General features: G+C 45.3%; 1 protein-coding gene across 2 annotated transcripts in view; it reads left to right on the forward strand.

The window, feature by feature from the left end:
• The window catches only part of LOC116984316 (transmembrane protein 178B-like), a 36169-nt gene that overhangs the window by 10645 nt on the left and 10100 nt on the right, over window positions 1–15424 (forward strand). For both annotated transcript variants that reach the window (XM_033038439.1, XM_033038438.1), the window contains exon 2: window positions 7031–7144. In XM_033038439.1, the coding sequence (XP_032894330.1) occupies window positions 7031–7144 (114 nt within the window). The remainder of the gene's footprint in view (window positions 1–7030; window positions 7145–15424) is intronic.

Below are 15424 nucleotides of genomic sequence, written 5' to 3' on the forward strand. Positions count from 1 at the left end.
TTTCTCTAGAAGAACATGGGACAATCTTATTGAAACATAAAGACTGCTAAGGGAACATGTGAGGGCAGATGTTGAGATGTTTCCACAAGTGGAAGGATTCCAAATGAGGGAATAAAATTATAAGATATAGAGGTGGTCATTGAAACTCGAGGTGTGTAGGATCTTCTTCGCTGGAGTTCTCTATCGAGGTGCAGTGGAGAAAGGATCACCGGGGATATGTAAAGCGGAGATGGCTACAATTTTGGAAAGTTCAGGAAATTGAATGCCATGGGGAAATAGGAAAGATGAGGAGTTGAGGCCTTGGTAGAGTGACCTTGATCATATTGAATGTTGGTATAGGCTGCAGGTGCCAAATGACCTACTCCTGCACCCATATCCTTATTCTACAACATTCCTGATCCTCAAGCTTACTGCTGTCCATGACTAGCTATAAAACCTCTTCTTACATTTAATACTCACTTTGATGTCTCCTGTAAAGTGTGGCTGGGTCACCTTTCCTGTCGTTCATTTGTTTTTCAAGTTTTGACTAACTTCTTTAAAGGACAAGCCACTGCCCCCCCCCTTCCCCTTCCCCTTCTCCCTCCCACCACTGCTCACTGCTCCTCTTAACGCCACCGTTTTCCTTAAATGAACTCAATGTAAAATGTTATCATGTTTTGGTCATTCATTCCTAGGGGATTCTATAACAAAGTTATTAATTAATCCTTTCTCAATGCACAGAACTAGATTTAAAAAATAGCCCGTTCTCTTGTCAGTTCCTGAACATGCTGATCTAGAAACCAATCTCGTTTATTATGCCCAGGGATTTATCCTCTACATTATTAATGCTAATTTGATTTGTCCCATCTATATATAGGTAAAGCTCCCCCAAAATCATCTTGTTAAAGCATCTCTGAATGCGTTTCCTCCACGTTGCCATTATTTGATTCCACTCCAATAGATTTTAACTCTGTATCACGATCTACTGAGGCTAGATCTTTTCAATCTACCGTAGCGATGGCATCTTTTATTCGCAGTACTACCCTACTTCCTTTCCGTTATCAAAGACCCTGAAAGCAGTTAGCTTCCAGCTGAGGGTAGGCTGCAGTCATGTCTCTTATGGCAATTGGAGCATGCCTGTTTACAAGTACCTGTACTGTTAATTCATTCACCTCGCACAGGGTGCAGACTTTATTTTGGATGTTATCTCTCTTAATTTGGCCGTCTAATATTTTTCCGGACTCTAACCCTCTTTGCTGCTGCTATTGTTTCTGCTGCCACTCCTGTCCATTTATAATTCCAGCTCTGTTTCTCATCCTCCTGACCCTCTGAGGTCTCCGTGACCTTGCTATACTAGTTTAAATCCTCTGCACCATCTCCACTCTTTTGTCTTCTCTACCTATCACCTGCATCCTTCTCTTTCCAGAGAGACCCATCGTTCCCTTCCTTCCACTTTCCGTAGCGATCCCGCCACCTTTCAAATCTTCCCAACCCCATGCTTTTCCATAGAGACCGCTCCCTCCACAACTCCTTGGTTCACTAATCCCTTCCCACCCAAACCGCTCCCTCCCTGGGTACGTTACAGGAGATGTGCCACGTGCCTGCACGTCTACCCGCAACTCCATCCAGGGACCCTCGCAGCCCTTCCAGATGAGTCAGAGGTTCATACGCACCTCCTGTAACTGCATCTACTGCATTTAGTGCTCCCAATGTAGGCCCCTGTACATTGCCCACCCCCATATCCCTCCTTCTTACATTGCACCTCCCTTTCATTCCTTCCCCTCTTTATCTGACACCCTTTTGGCTTGTCTACCTTTTGTCACCTTTTGTCACCCCTTTGGCTTCTTTTCATCTCAAACCTTTGTCCACCCAGCTGTCAATCAAAGGTCCCCCCCCCCCCCCCCCCACACCACGTCTCCACCCATCACTTGCCCAGCTTTGTTCCTCCCCATCTCTTTTCCAGCTTTCACCCCCTACCATAATCAGGCTGAAGAGTCCAGACCTGAAATGTTCCAGAGAAGCTGCCTGAGCCGCTGAATTACTCCAGCACTTCATGTTTTACTCATTCCAGCATCTGCAGTTCCTTGTGTGTCCTTCTCATCTGACTCAACAGTCAATCTACCTCTCTTCACCTGGCTCCACCTATCACTTACCCCACCCCTTCACCTCACCTCCTTTTACCACCTATCTCCCCGTTAGTCTGAGGAAGGGTCCAGAACCAAAACATTGTCTGTCCATTTCCCTCCACAGATGCTGCCTGACCTGCTGAGGTCCTCCAGCAGTTTGTTTTTACATACACACCACCATATTCCAGGCCCCTGTCCTGCTGAGATGGTGCAGGCCTCCCCTCCCCCAGAAACAGTCCCCGTACCTCACATCTAAAGACCTCGCTCCTGCACCATCTCTGCAGCCACTGCTTCATTTGTCCATCTTCCTATTTCTGTATGTGTTGGCATGTGAAACAGGGAGTAATTTGGGCAGCACAGTGGCGTAGCAGTAGAGCTATTGCCTTACAGCGCCAGAGACCCACGTTCTATCCTGACTATAGGTGCTTGTCTGTACGGAGTTTGTACGTTCTCCCCATGACCTGCGTGGGTTTTCTCTGAGACCTTCGGTTTCCTCCCACACTCCAAAGACGTACAGGTTTGTAGGTTAATTGGCCCTAGTGTGTGTAGGATAGTGTCAATGTGCGGGGATCGCTGGTCGGTGTGGGCATGGTGGGCCGAAGGGCCTGTTTCCGCACTGTATCTCTAAACTAAACTAGTCCTGAGATCATTCCTTTTGAGATCTTCATAAGCAGCATCTCAAAAGAAGTAATCTCAAGACCTCAACCCTCCAGCTGTTTCTGATACCAATGTGGACCACAGTCTTTGCCCTCACTCTTTGGGACTTTACAGTGACACCAGGGAGGCATTGTACCACCCTGGAGTCATAGCCACAGCCACAGGAACATAAATCTGCCCCCCCCCTAACTATTAAATGTCCTTTCACTATTGTGCTCTCTTCCACTTCTCCAGTGTAGGCACATTCCTGACATTGCTGCATCTCCCTGGGAAACCATCCTTCTCACCGACATCCAAACATCCCTGATGAGGGAGGTGGGCTCCTGGACCACTTGCCCTTCCCTCCAGATCTGCCCAGTGATCATCAATTGCTCTCTGCCCATACAAGTCGTGGTGTGACCACCTTGTGGAGTGTGCGATCTACCTGTCGCCCAGCCATGTGGATGTACCACAGTGACTCCGGCTGAAACCCAGAGACATTGTCGCACAGATGTAGGCCGGGTCTCTGGGAGTGCCCTAGCTCCAACGCCCCATATGGCACTCGCACGAGACCCCTCACCATGTCTCACATTAGAATAACATAGACTAGAGATTTGGTGGAAAAAGGTTTATTGGCTGTTCATCTTGCATGTGGCGCGATACTTTCATGCTCATGTTTACTCCCACTCAATATCACTTCAAAAGCACCACAGTCTCCACATTGCAGAGGAGCGAGACCAGTCATGGGTGGTGGGAAGAGAGTGGAATGAGATTGAGGGAGAGGGCAGGACAAGTGTGTAGTGACAGAAGTGGAAGGGTGGGGTGAATAGGTGTCGAAAGAGGGGGAACAGTGAGTGGATGGGAATATAGAGGTAGATAGCACTGTGTAAAGCAGTGGTTTACAGAAGGGAGTACGGAGTGGGTGGGGAAGCAGAGAGGATGGAGGGTGATGGATGGAGATATTGAGGTAGTCGATATTGTAACAGAACGGGGTGAATGGAGAACACTGTGAGAATGTATAAAGTTAGTTGAGTGAACCCAGGGTTGTGCAGATGGGAGGGAGGGCATGGGTGACTGGAAGGGTTCAGAGATGGGAGTATGTGGGGGCTGAAGGTTTGGGGATCCAGAGAGAAGAGAGTTCAGGATGCATTCACTGGGATACTAGGAGTGGTAAAGGCATGAGATGGCGAATTGGGGCTGGAGAGAGTGTGGTGTTTGTGGATGAGGGCGCAGCAAGATGATAACCCAGTGAGTGGACAATGATGCTGTGTAATGGTCAGGGGTAAGGAGAGGTGGGAGAGGTTTGGGGTTGGAGGGCTGGAATGAGGGCCTGGATAGAGTGGATGTGGAGAGGATGTTTCCACTCGTGGGAGAGTGTAGCACCAGAGATCATAGCCTCAGAATAAATGGATGTTAATTTCGGACGGTGACGAAGAGGAATTTCTTTAGTCAGAGAGTGGTGAATCTGTGGAATTCATTGCCACACAAGGCTGTGGAGGCCAAGTCAATAAATATTTTTAAGGCAGACATAGATTCTTGATTAGTACGGGTGTCAAGAGTTACGGGGAGAAGGCAGGAGAATGGGGTTGAGGGGGAGAGATAGATCAGCCATGATTGAATGGGGGAGTAGACTTGATGGACCAAATGGCCTAGTTCTACTCCTATCACTTATGTTATGAGTGGATGCAGCCAGCATTTGATTTTATTTCCATCTGTCACAGTTAGTGTCCACAGCATGCTTCACTGGTTTTGGTTCTGTTTTCTACATCTAAGATCCCGCTGGCCTTACTAATGAATGGGAACATAAGGGGCAAGTGTGTAGATGCCAAGAGGTGAGAGACGGGGCATTGAAGGGGGCAGAGAGGGAAAGGTTTGTAGTGAGATAACTTAGGTGCGGTGATGAGCTGTAATAGTGCACTGCACTGTAAAATGTAGAATCTGGATTGATCAACTGCGCTGAGCATCACAGTGTGTGGTGAGCTTGCGGGCTGTGTCCAAGAATCATTGTGGAAGCCGGGATGGGTGCAGACATTCACTCCGCTGACTTCATGGCAGTTTGTAAGATAAATCTAGTTAGTCTTTCTCCCATCTCTTTGCCCACAGATCGCAACATTACCTACACCAAATATTTACCTGAATCCCTTCTGAGTTTCTGTGGGATCTGTTTCCCCCACGCATGGAGTTTTTCATCCGCGGTGTAAATGCAGCTTCCCCACACTCACAGCAGCCTCTTCTGGTGATAAAGCTGTCAGTCCATGGACACTTCTGCTGCTGGAATGGTCTCAGGGTAGAATGATCCCCGTATGCCTCCTGACCCCCTGCCTGTGAGCTCTTATCCTGGTCGCACTCTGGGAACTCATGTTCCTCTAGAATGGGATCCAGCATTGGACACTGCATTGCAACTGAGACTGAAGAAGGGGTAAGGGTCAATAGACAATAGACAATAGGTGCAGGAGTAGGCCATTTGGCCCTTCGAGCCAGCACCGCCATTCAATGTGATCATGGCTGATCATCCCCAATCAGTACCCCGTTCCTGCCTTCTCCCCATATCCCTATGACTCCGCTATTTTTAAGAGCCCTATCTAGCTCTCTCTTGAAAGCAACCAGAGAACCTGCCTCCACCGCCCTCTGAGGCAGAGAATTCCACACTCACCACTCTCTGTGAGAAAAAGTGTTTCCTCGTCTACGTTCTAAATGGCTTATTCCTTATTCTTAAACTGTGGCCCCTTGTTCTGGACTCCCCCAACATCGGGAACATGTTTCCTGCCTCTAGTGTGTCCAATCCCTTAACAATCTTATATGTTTCAATGAGATACCCTCTCATCCTTCTAAACTCCAGAGTGTACAAGCCCAGCTGCTCCATTCTCTCAGCATATGACAGTCCCGCCATCCCGGGAATTAACCTTGTAAACCTACGCTGCACTCCCTCAATAGCAAGAATGTCTTTCCTCAAATTAGTGGACCAAAACTGCAATACTCCAGGTGTGGTCTCACTAGGGCTCTATACAACTGCAGAAGGACCTCTTTGCTCCTATATTTGATTCCTCTTGTTATAAAGGCCAACATGCCATTTGCTTTCTTCACTGCCTGCTGCACCTGCATGCGTACTTTCATAGACTGATGTACAAGGACCCCCAGATCCCATTGTACTTCCCCTTTTCCCAACTTGACGCCATTTAGATAGTAATCTGCTTTCCTGTTTTTGCTACCAAAGTGGATAACCTCACATTTATCTACATTAAACTTAATCTGCCATGCATCTGCCCACTCTCCCAACCTGTCCAAGTCACCCTGCATTCTCATAGCATCCTCCTCGCAGTTCACACTGCCACCCAGCTTTGTGTCATCTGCAAATTTGTTAATGTTACTTTGAATCCCTGCATCCAAATCATTGATGTATATTGTAAATAGCAGTGGTCCCAGCACCGAGCCTTGCGGTACCCAACTAGTCACTGCCTGCCATTCTGAAAGGGACCCGTTAATCCCTACTCTTTGTTTCCTGTCTGCCAACCACTTCTCTATCCATGTCAGCACTCTACCCCCAATACCATGTGCCCTAATTTTGTCCACTAAATCTCCTATGTGGGACCTTATCAAATGCGTTCTGAAAGTCCAGGTACACTACATCCACTGGCTCTCCCTTGTCCATTTTCCTAGTTACATCTTCAGAAAATTCCAGAAGATTAGTCAAGCATGATTTCCCCTTCGTGAATCTATGCTGACTCTGACCGATCTTGTTACTGCTATCCAAATGTGCGGCTATCTCATCTTTTATAATTGACTCCAGCATCTTCCCCACCACCGATAACTGGTCTATAATTCCCCGTTTTCTCTCTCCCGCCTTCCTTAAAAAGTGGGATAACATTAGCTACCCTCCAATCCACAGGAACTGATCCTGAGTCTATAGAACGTTGGAAAATTATCACCAATGCATCCACGATTTCTAGAGCCACTTCCTTAAGTACCCTGGGATGCAGACCATCAGGCCCTGGGGATTGCGTTCTGTTTCAAAAGCCTGGGATCCCACTGTTGTAGGCTAACGCTGTTGATCCGTCGCTTTATTTAATGAGGAGTGGGATATTTAACTGCCTTGGGATCGTTGTCCTTCGTGTTGGGGGGGGGAGGGGGGGGTATTGTGCTGTTTGATCGCCCCCTGCTATCCCAGGGACAGGGAGACACAGCGGCTTTTGAGACTTGTGTCGGGGGCAGTCATGGAGTCCAGTGGTGGAGTGAATTGTTACAGTGCTGATCACTAACAGCAGGTCTGAGGCAGTGTGCTTGTGTTTCAGGGGTCGTGCAACGCTGTCTGCCTGTGAAATACCACTACTCCTCTTCATCGGTCCCACAGAATCTCCCGGTCAATTTAACCATGAGCATTCGGCAAGACGAGTGGCATGCTCTCCGTAAGTACCCGGGCACGGCGAGTAACGCCAGATAACCAGTGATTGAAACAATGTTGAAGACCCGAGCCAGGCCTCAGTGCCAGAGTGTCGGGTACTGAGCTTTGCAGAAATTGAGTAACAGACCGACCCTCAGAGTAATATTGCTCCGTGCATTGGGAGAGGGAGGGTTTAGAGGGGAATGGGTCAAGTGCAGGCTAGCTGCAGTTCCACTGGAGTTTTGTGGGGAGGTCTTCTGTCTAACGGCAGCAGGGATGGTGGATGAGTGAGGGCATGGTGATCCCGTGCTCCCAGTCCTTGGGGTGGTAGCTGGTATATGAGGAAGTACCGTCTGAGTGAACAAATGCTTCCTTATCTCTGTCCTGGATGCCTTATCCCACATGCTGAGACTGACACTTTGTTTCAGACACCACAGGCTCCTAGAAACAAAGATGACCACGTCTTTTTTTAATTTTTACATATTTGTAAAAGCTTTTCCAGCCAACTTGTTTGAACCCAGCAGGTTTAATCTCACAATCAATTTTTGCTCTCTTAATCAATTCTCTTCTTGTTTTGAAATCTAACTGTTCCCAATCGTTTTGGGTGACTAGTTTTGACAGACAATCTAATCTGACTCCATTGTAGGAAGCACAGTAAACTTTTCCACCATTTCTACCACTGGTCTCAGAGACATGTCCTGCATTTTCCACTCACCTCTGCATCCCTTTGGTTCTCAATTTTCTGTCAGTCTTAGATTCAAATTAACAATTGGCGGAGCTTTCACTGACCTCTGGCCTAAGAATGTGTATCCCCCATTATTTCTGAAGGACCAGACCTTGCCCCTTAGTCTGAGATTCCCCAATTCGTCACTTATTATATAATAAAATAAATATATATAATCCCGAGGTTCGAGTCCCAAACTGCTCAGTCCTTTAAAAACTGCAAAAATAGGAGTAGGAGCAGGTCTCTTGGCCCTCCGAGCTGCTCCATCTTTCAATGCAGTCCTTTATCTTAATCTATAGGGTGATTTCACGAAAGGTCACTGGAGCGTAAATCCCCACTCAAGTGACCGAAAATTTTAACTGGGGGACAAGCGTCACTTCCGGTACATGTTAGTGGATGGGAAAACACGCACTTTCACACCCGTTAAAAACATCGAAAACGGCCAGTTTTTGAGCTGCAATTAAGTGAGCCAGTCGGGGTGACCGTGAGGAACAGCTACCTAAATTTACAGTCCAAAAAAAAGATAGAAACTAAGGTAAATTCAAGAGGGAGCTGAAGGGGCCAAAAAGGCGGAAGTTGATTGCGGACATTTGCCGTGGAGATTTAAAGATCCAAAATATCGGGAATTATCGCATTTGCTCGCTGCATTTCATCAAAAGTGGCATTATTGGCTTTTTATCTTTATTCATTTGTTAGATGAAAAGTATTAAAAGTTAGAAACTCGTCAGTAAAATTGCAAAATCGCCCATGGTTCTCGGGTGGATTTTAACATGCAAAATGAACACGCTTCTGAAGCTACATTCACCATTTAAATAATCGTAAACTTGCATCTGAGTAAAATTGATTTCCAAACGCATTGAGAGTTTACGATTATTTAAATGGTAAATGGAGCTTCAGAAGCGTGTTCATTTTGCATGTTAAAACCCACCTGAGAACCATGGGCGATTTTGCAATTTTACTGATGGGTTTCTAACTTTTAATACTTTTCATCTAACAAATGAATAAAGATAACAAAGTCAATAATGCCACTTTTGATGAAATGCAGCGAGCAAATGCGATAATTCCCGATATTTTGGATCTTTAAATCTCCACGAAAAATGTCCGCAATCAACTTCCGCCTTTTTGGCCCCTTCAGCTCCGTCTTGTATTTACCTTAGTTTCTATCTTTTTTTTGGACTGTAAATTTAGGTAGCTGTTCCTCACGGTCACCCCGACTGGCTCACTTAATTGCAGCTCAAAAACGGGCCGTTTTCGATGTTTTTAGCGGGTGTGAAAGTGCGTGTTTTCCCATTCACTAACATGTACCGGATGTGACGCTTGTCCCCCAGTTAAAATTTTCGGTCACGTGGGTGCGGATCTACGCTCCAGTGACCTTTCGTGAAATCACCCTATTCCTGCTTTTTGGTGTCCGTTTAACATGTGAAGAGATAAAAATGAGAAACTTTGTTTGGGTGCAATCTAGGCGAATCATGCCAAGCATGAGTATAGCAGGTGGTGCAAAGAGAAAACAAAGATAGTGCAGAATATAGTGATACAGCTACTGAGAAAGTGCAGATTAAGTAAAGAGTGGAGGTACACAAAAATACTGGAGAAACAGCGGGTGCAGCAGCATCTATGGAGCGAAGGAGATAGGCAACGTTTCGGGCCAAAACCGTTCTTCAGACTTAAGTAAAGAGTGCAAGGGCCACAACGAAGAAGTTCGGGTTTCATCCTTAGCATCTGAGAGGCCGATTCAAGAATCATAACAGCAGGGAAGAAGCTGTTCTTGAATCTGCTAGTGTGTGCTTTTGAGCTTTTGTATTCAGTCTAATGGGGGAGGGAGAAAGAGAGAATGACTGGGGTTTGATTATTCAAGTTTAATCAAGTAGTCCTAGATTATTCTGGCTGCTTTCCCAAGACAGTGTGAAGTATAGCTGGAGTGAATGGTAGGGAGGCTGGTTTGTGTGACGTATGATTTTTCCTGACATTACTTTGGTGTCCAGCAATCTCTCTATATTCCCCTTAAACATATTCATTGACTTGGCTTCTACACAGCTCTGAGGCAGAGAATTTCACAGGTTCACCGCCCTCGGAGTGCATAACTACTTCCTTATCTCTGTCCTGGATGCTGAGACTGTGACAGTTTGTTCCAGACACCACAGGGACCTAGATGACTTCACAAGTCTTTTTTTAATTTTGCATATTTGTGGAAACATCCTCTCCACATCCATTCTATTCCAGGCCTTTCACTATTCGGTAAGTTTCATTGAGTTCCCCCCTCATCCATCTAAACCCCAGCGAGCACAGGCCCAGTGCCATCAAAGGTTCATCATATGTTAACCCTAATCATTCCTGGGATCATTCTTGTGAATCTCTTCTGGACTCTCACCAACGCCAGCACATCCTTCCTCAGAAATGGGGCCTGAAACTGCTCACAATATCTAATACATCTTTTTGTTATCCAAGGCAGAGTTGGCATTTGTATTTTTGGTTGTCATGCCTTTTATGAAGCTCCATAATCTATCATGCCCAACTCGTTACTTATATCCTCATGGTTTCCTTTGCATAGATTTAGATCCTGATTTCCAGATTGAAATACTTCACTTTCCATTTTATAGAAGAATTTGTCATGTTCTGGTCACTCTTTGCTAATGAGTTCCCCATGACCAGCATATGAACAGATCCTTTCTTATTAGAAACATAGAAAAATGGTGCAGTAGGCCATTTGGCCCTTCGAGCCAGCACCGCCATTCATTATGATCATGGCTGATCATCCACAATCAGTAACCCGTGCCTGCCTTCTCCCCATACCTCTTGATTACGCTAACCCCAAGAGCTCTATCTAACTCTCTTTTAATTTCATCCAGTGAATTGGCCTCGGGAGAATTCCACAAATTCACAACTCTCTGGGTGAAAAGGTTTTAAATGGCCACCCCTTTATTGTTAGACTGTGGCCCCTGGTTCTGGACTCCCCCAACATTGGGAACATTTTTCCTGCATCTATGTGGCTTGTCCAGTATTTTTATATGTTTCTGTAAGATCCACCCCCCCATCCTTCTAAATTCCAGTCAATGCAAGTCCAGTCTTTCCAATCTTTCCTCATGACAGTCCCGCCATCCCAGGAATGAACCTCATGAACCTATGCTGCACTCAATAGCAAGGATGTCCTTCCTCAAATTAGGAGACCAAAACTGCACACAATACTCCAGATGTGGTCTCACCAGGCCCTGTACAATACCCAGCCTAAGCTGGCATATCTCAGGTGTTGACTAACCAGGGCGTTGAACATCACGTGACATTACTTCTATCCTTTTTAATTCAGTCCCTTAAATACATTCTATTAGCTTTTTTCCATTATTTTCTGTCCATGAGTTTCTGTCCATGAGCAATGTGGCAGCACCCCATTCTACTTTCCCACCTCACATATTTCCTTATAAATTGTGTAGGAAGGTTTAAACCGTAGAAAGACACTGGAGTAATTCAGCGGGACAGGCAGCATTTCTGGAGAGAAGGAATGGGTGACGTTTCGGGTCGAGACCTTTCTTCAGACTGGTTAGGGATAAGGGAAACGAGAGATATAGACAATGATGTAGAGAGATAAAGAATAATGAATAAGAGATATGCAAAAAAGTAACGATGATAATGGAAGCAGGCCATTGTTAGTTCTTTGTTGGGTGAAAACGAGAAACTCGTGCCATCTGGATGGGAGTGGGATAGAGAGAGAGGGAATACCGGGGCTACTTGAAGTTAGAGAGATCTATATTCATACCACTGGGGTGTAAGCTGCCCAAGCGAAATATGAGATGCTGTTCCTCCAATTTGCGTTCAGCTTCGCTCTGACAATGGTGGAGACCTAGGACAGAAAGGTCTTAGTGGGAATGGGAAGGAGAATTAAAGCGTCTAGCAACCGGAGGATCAGGTAGGTTCATTCCTTATAAATGGATGCTGTTCCTATACTAATCCTTGCAGGAGCCCACATCTTGCCGTACCGCCTTCCATCCCCATCCTCCATCATTAGCTGTCCAGTCAACTTCCAAGTCAGGCCAATAACATGTCTTCAAATCCGTGAGCTTCTGCTTGAGCTGATAGTATTTTATGAAGACTTTATCTACTATGAGTCCATGTAAATCTCAGCCCACCAATCTTTCAAGCATCACACTGCTGAACCATACACCACTATATAATTAAAATAGATTTCCTTGTATTACCTTTTTTTCTGGTACCATTCTTCAGCATGTGTTCCCTGTGATATCGGCCATGATGTCATTGCCTCTACTTCTGATTTCCTCTATCAAAGTGAATGATGATTTTGACTCCTTTCACCTTCTCTCCAGTTTAAGAACCTTTAGAGAAGCTCCACATAACTGGACACGTTCGTTCCTGGCACTATTCTACGTTTCTACTCTCTTATGTGTGGGACTGAATGCAGTTCTTCAGCCTGAATCATAACTATTTTGTTACCTTTAATTATCTGTTCCTCTGAAAACAACGCCAAGGATCCCTTGAAATTATTTTCCAATTTAGCCGTGTTGGATCTCCTCATCCCTCTCACTGAAAGGAATTACTTCACACTTTTTAGCATAAAATGTTGACACCCATTTCACTAGCATGTGCCCCCCTGGGCTGTTATTATCTCATTATTTGCTACATTTGAGTTTTGTATAATTTGCATGCTTTGAAAGTATGTCCTGTTTGCCCCAATCTGAGATATTAATGCAAGGCAAAATGATCAGTAGTCCTAATAGTTCGATCAGGGAACAATTTATTTATATATTTTTTAGTTTGTGTGTTAGATATAACATTATTTTATTTCTGTCTCTTAATTAATTTTATATCATCTGCTTTTTAATACATTTTGCTAAAATACCTATTATATGTTACATTGTGAAAAAAAAGTGAAAATCCACGTACACGTCGACCACACCACTCTTATCAACTCTCTTCTGTCATTCCGTTAAAAAATGTTGATCAAGTTATGTTGATGCAAGGAGGATGTTTCTCCTACCAGAGTTCATGGTCTCAGAATTTGGGGGGTCTGATGAAGCCACATTTCTTTAGGTTTGTACAGGTGAATCTGTGGAATCCTGTACTGCAGAATGTAGTGGAGGACAAGTTTCTAAATGGATGTAAAAAGGAGATAGATGGATAGGTGCAAAATACATCATGAAGCTCTATGGGGAGAAATTAGGACTGTGATATTGAGGCAGAGTCATCATTATGTTGAATGCTGGAACAGACTTAAATAACTGAGTGGTTGCCTAGAATGCTTCTGTTTCAAAGTTTACTTTGCACAGCCCAGTGAAATTGAACAATTTTATGTTCCGCTAAACAAGGAAATTTGGCCAACATGAGAATTTGGTACTGGTAATTCTGATCATTCTTGTGGCATATCACGGAAGCTCCAATATTTGTAATCCTGGGTTTTAATAGCCGGGAGGTAAGTTTGGTGCTAAATTTTCAGCATAACAGACTAAGAGCTTCTGAAGAGATGAAGAGAAGCACAACATTTCCACAATGGTGGCTGGGAGCTGCCCCCAGCTGTGGAATGTCCAGCATGTGTCTCTTGGAGATCCAATGGGTAGCAAGTGTACCCGCCTCCTCCAACTCCAACTCCAGGTTTCCAAGGTTGAGAGCAGTTAAACAGGGCACCAGCAGGGTTGAAGGATTCCAGGATTTTATACTCCCAAGAGATAAAGTCAGAATCGTGGATTCTGTGGCACACCAAGTTTGCTCTGATAACCAATTGCCTATGTACATTTGCTAACATTAAAAGACATTTCGATAGGTATATGGATTGGGTTAAACATGGGCAAATGGGACTACCTTAGATGGGGCAACTTGGTCGGCATGGCCTGTTTCCATTCTCTATGACTAAATAATCCCACTGTATTCTCCACTCTCCCCCATCAACTCTTCCTAAACAGGGTCACCCACTGCTACAGGGTTCAGGACAGTAAACAGATTCCAGTCACCGTTGGGGAAGCACAGTGGCACAGTGGTAGGGTTGCTACCCTACAGCGCCAGAGACCTGGGTTTGATCCTGACTACGGGTGCTGTCTGTACGGAGTTTGCATGTTCTCCACCTACGTGGCTTTTCTTCGGGAAGCTCCAGTTTCCTCCTGCACTCAAAAGACATACAGGTTTGTAGGCTAATTGGCTTGGTATAAATGTAAAATTGTCCCTTGTGTGTAGGATGGTGTTAGTGTGCGGGGAGCGCTAGTTGGCGCAGTCGCGGTGGGCTGATAGACCTGTTTCTGAGCTGCATTGCTAAACTAAGCAGTTGGTGTCAGATGCGAGAGGGTGCAATAGCCTTTTTAAATGGTTAATGGTTTCTTTATTGTCACATGTATCAGGTACAGTGAAATGCGTTTTTTGCATACAGCTCAGCAAAGCAGTGCAGTGACACCATGGGAACATTGCACAGGGAGGGGACATTGTTTAATGATTGGGGTCAGGCATGTGTTTCTGGAGTGATGGCCTACATCATAGCCTGGAGGACGGCACAGGAAGGGAGTCCAGAACCAGGGGCCACAGTTAAAGAATAAGGAGTAAGCCATTTAGAACGGAGACGAGGAAACACTTTTTCTCACAGAGAGTTGTGCATGTGTGGAATTCTCTGCCTCAGAGAGCAGTGGAGGCAGGTTCTCTGGATGCTTTCAAGAGAGCTGGATAAGGCTCTTAAAGATAGCGGAGTCAGGGGATATGGGGAAAAGGCAGGAACGGGGTACTGATTGTGGATCATCAACCATGATCACATTGAATGGCGGTGCTGGCTCGAAGGGCCGAATGGCCTACTCCTGCACCTATTGTCTATTGTAGGAAGATCAGAGCAGGGCAAGATTACAAGTACTATGGTTGTAGGGTGGGGTGAGTGGGTCTGGCAAGGGCAGAACACAATGAAGGACATTGGTGACGAAGATGACATCGGAGGAAATGGAAAGTTGGCCAGTGAAACATGAAGCAAAAAGACGATGAATTAATAGCATGGTGGGCGAGAAAATGGCTGATCTTAATGTTGTCATGGAGATCTGGTCGCTATTGATCACTATTCCTGGGCACGACGGAAAGGTGAAAGTTGACCTAATGGATTCAAGATGGTGGAGGGAAGGGTCTGAGCTTGGGAAGTCAGGATGATGTTTGTGTGGAGGCAAGTGCAAAAACACACGAGTAATGTTATAGACTCTTCAAACAGAAGTTGTATTCCAGGCAGAATGTAAAAGAGGATTTTAGAGTTCCATGTAACAAAGGTGTACACTTCTGCTTGAGTGAGCAAACCCAATTTGCTGTAAAAGTGAGGTAGAAGGATAGATGCAATACTTTACGATGGCTTTCCAGCTCAGTACATTGATGAACCTGCTCTGAGATTGCCTTTCTGTTGTATTGAAACTCAGAAAAATTACCACTAAAACTTATTGGTAGGTTTGGCATTAACTGGGAATTCTCGGTTGTCATCCTGGCTGCAGTCTACATCCTGCCTAATACACACATCAAGATAGTACTTGGGGAATGGGGAGTTGCGATCAACAAGTATGGAACATTGTAAGCTGATGCCTTCCGTGTCATCACTGGGAGCTTCAACCAGACGAGCCTGGTATGGTAAAC

The sequence above is a fragment of the Amblyraja radiata genome, chromosome 20 (genome assembly GCF_010909765.2).
Source record: "Amblyraja radiata isolate CabotCenter1 chromosome 20, sAmbRad1.1.pri, whole genome shotgun sequence".
Lineage (NCBI taxonomy): Eukaryota > Metazoa > Chordata > Chondrichthyes > Rajiformes > Rajidae > Amblyraja > Amblyraja radiata.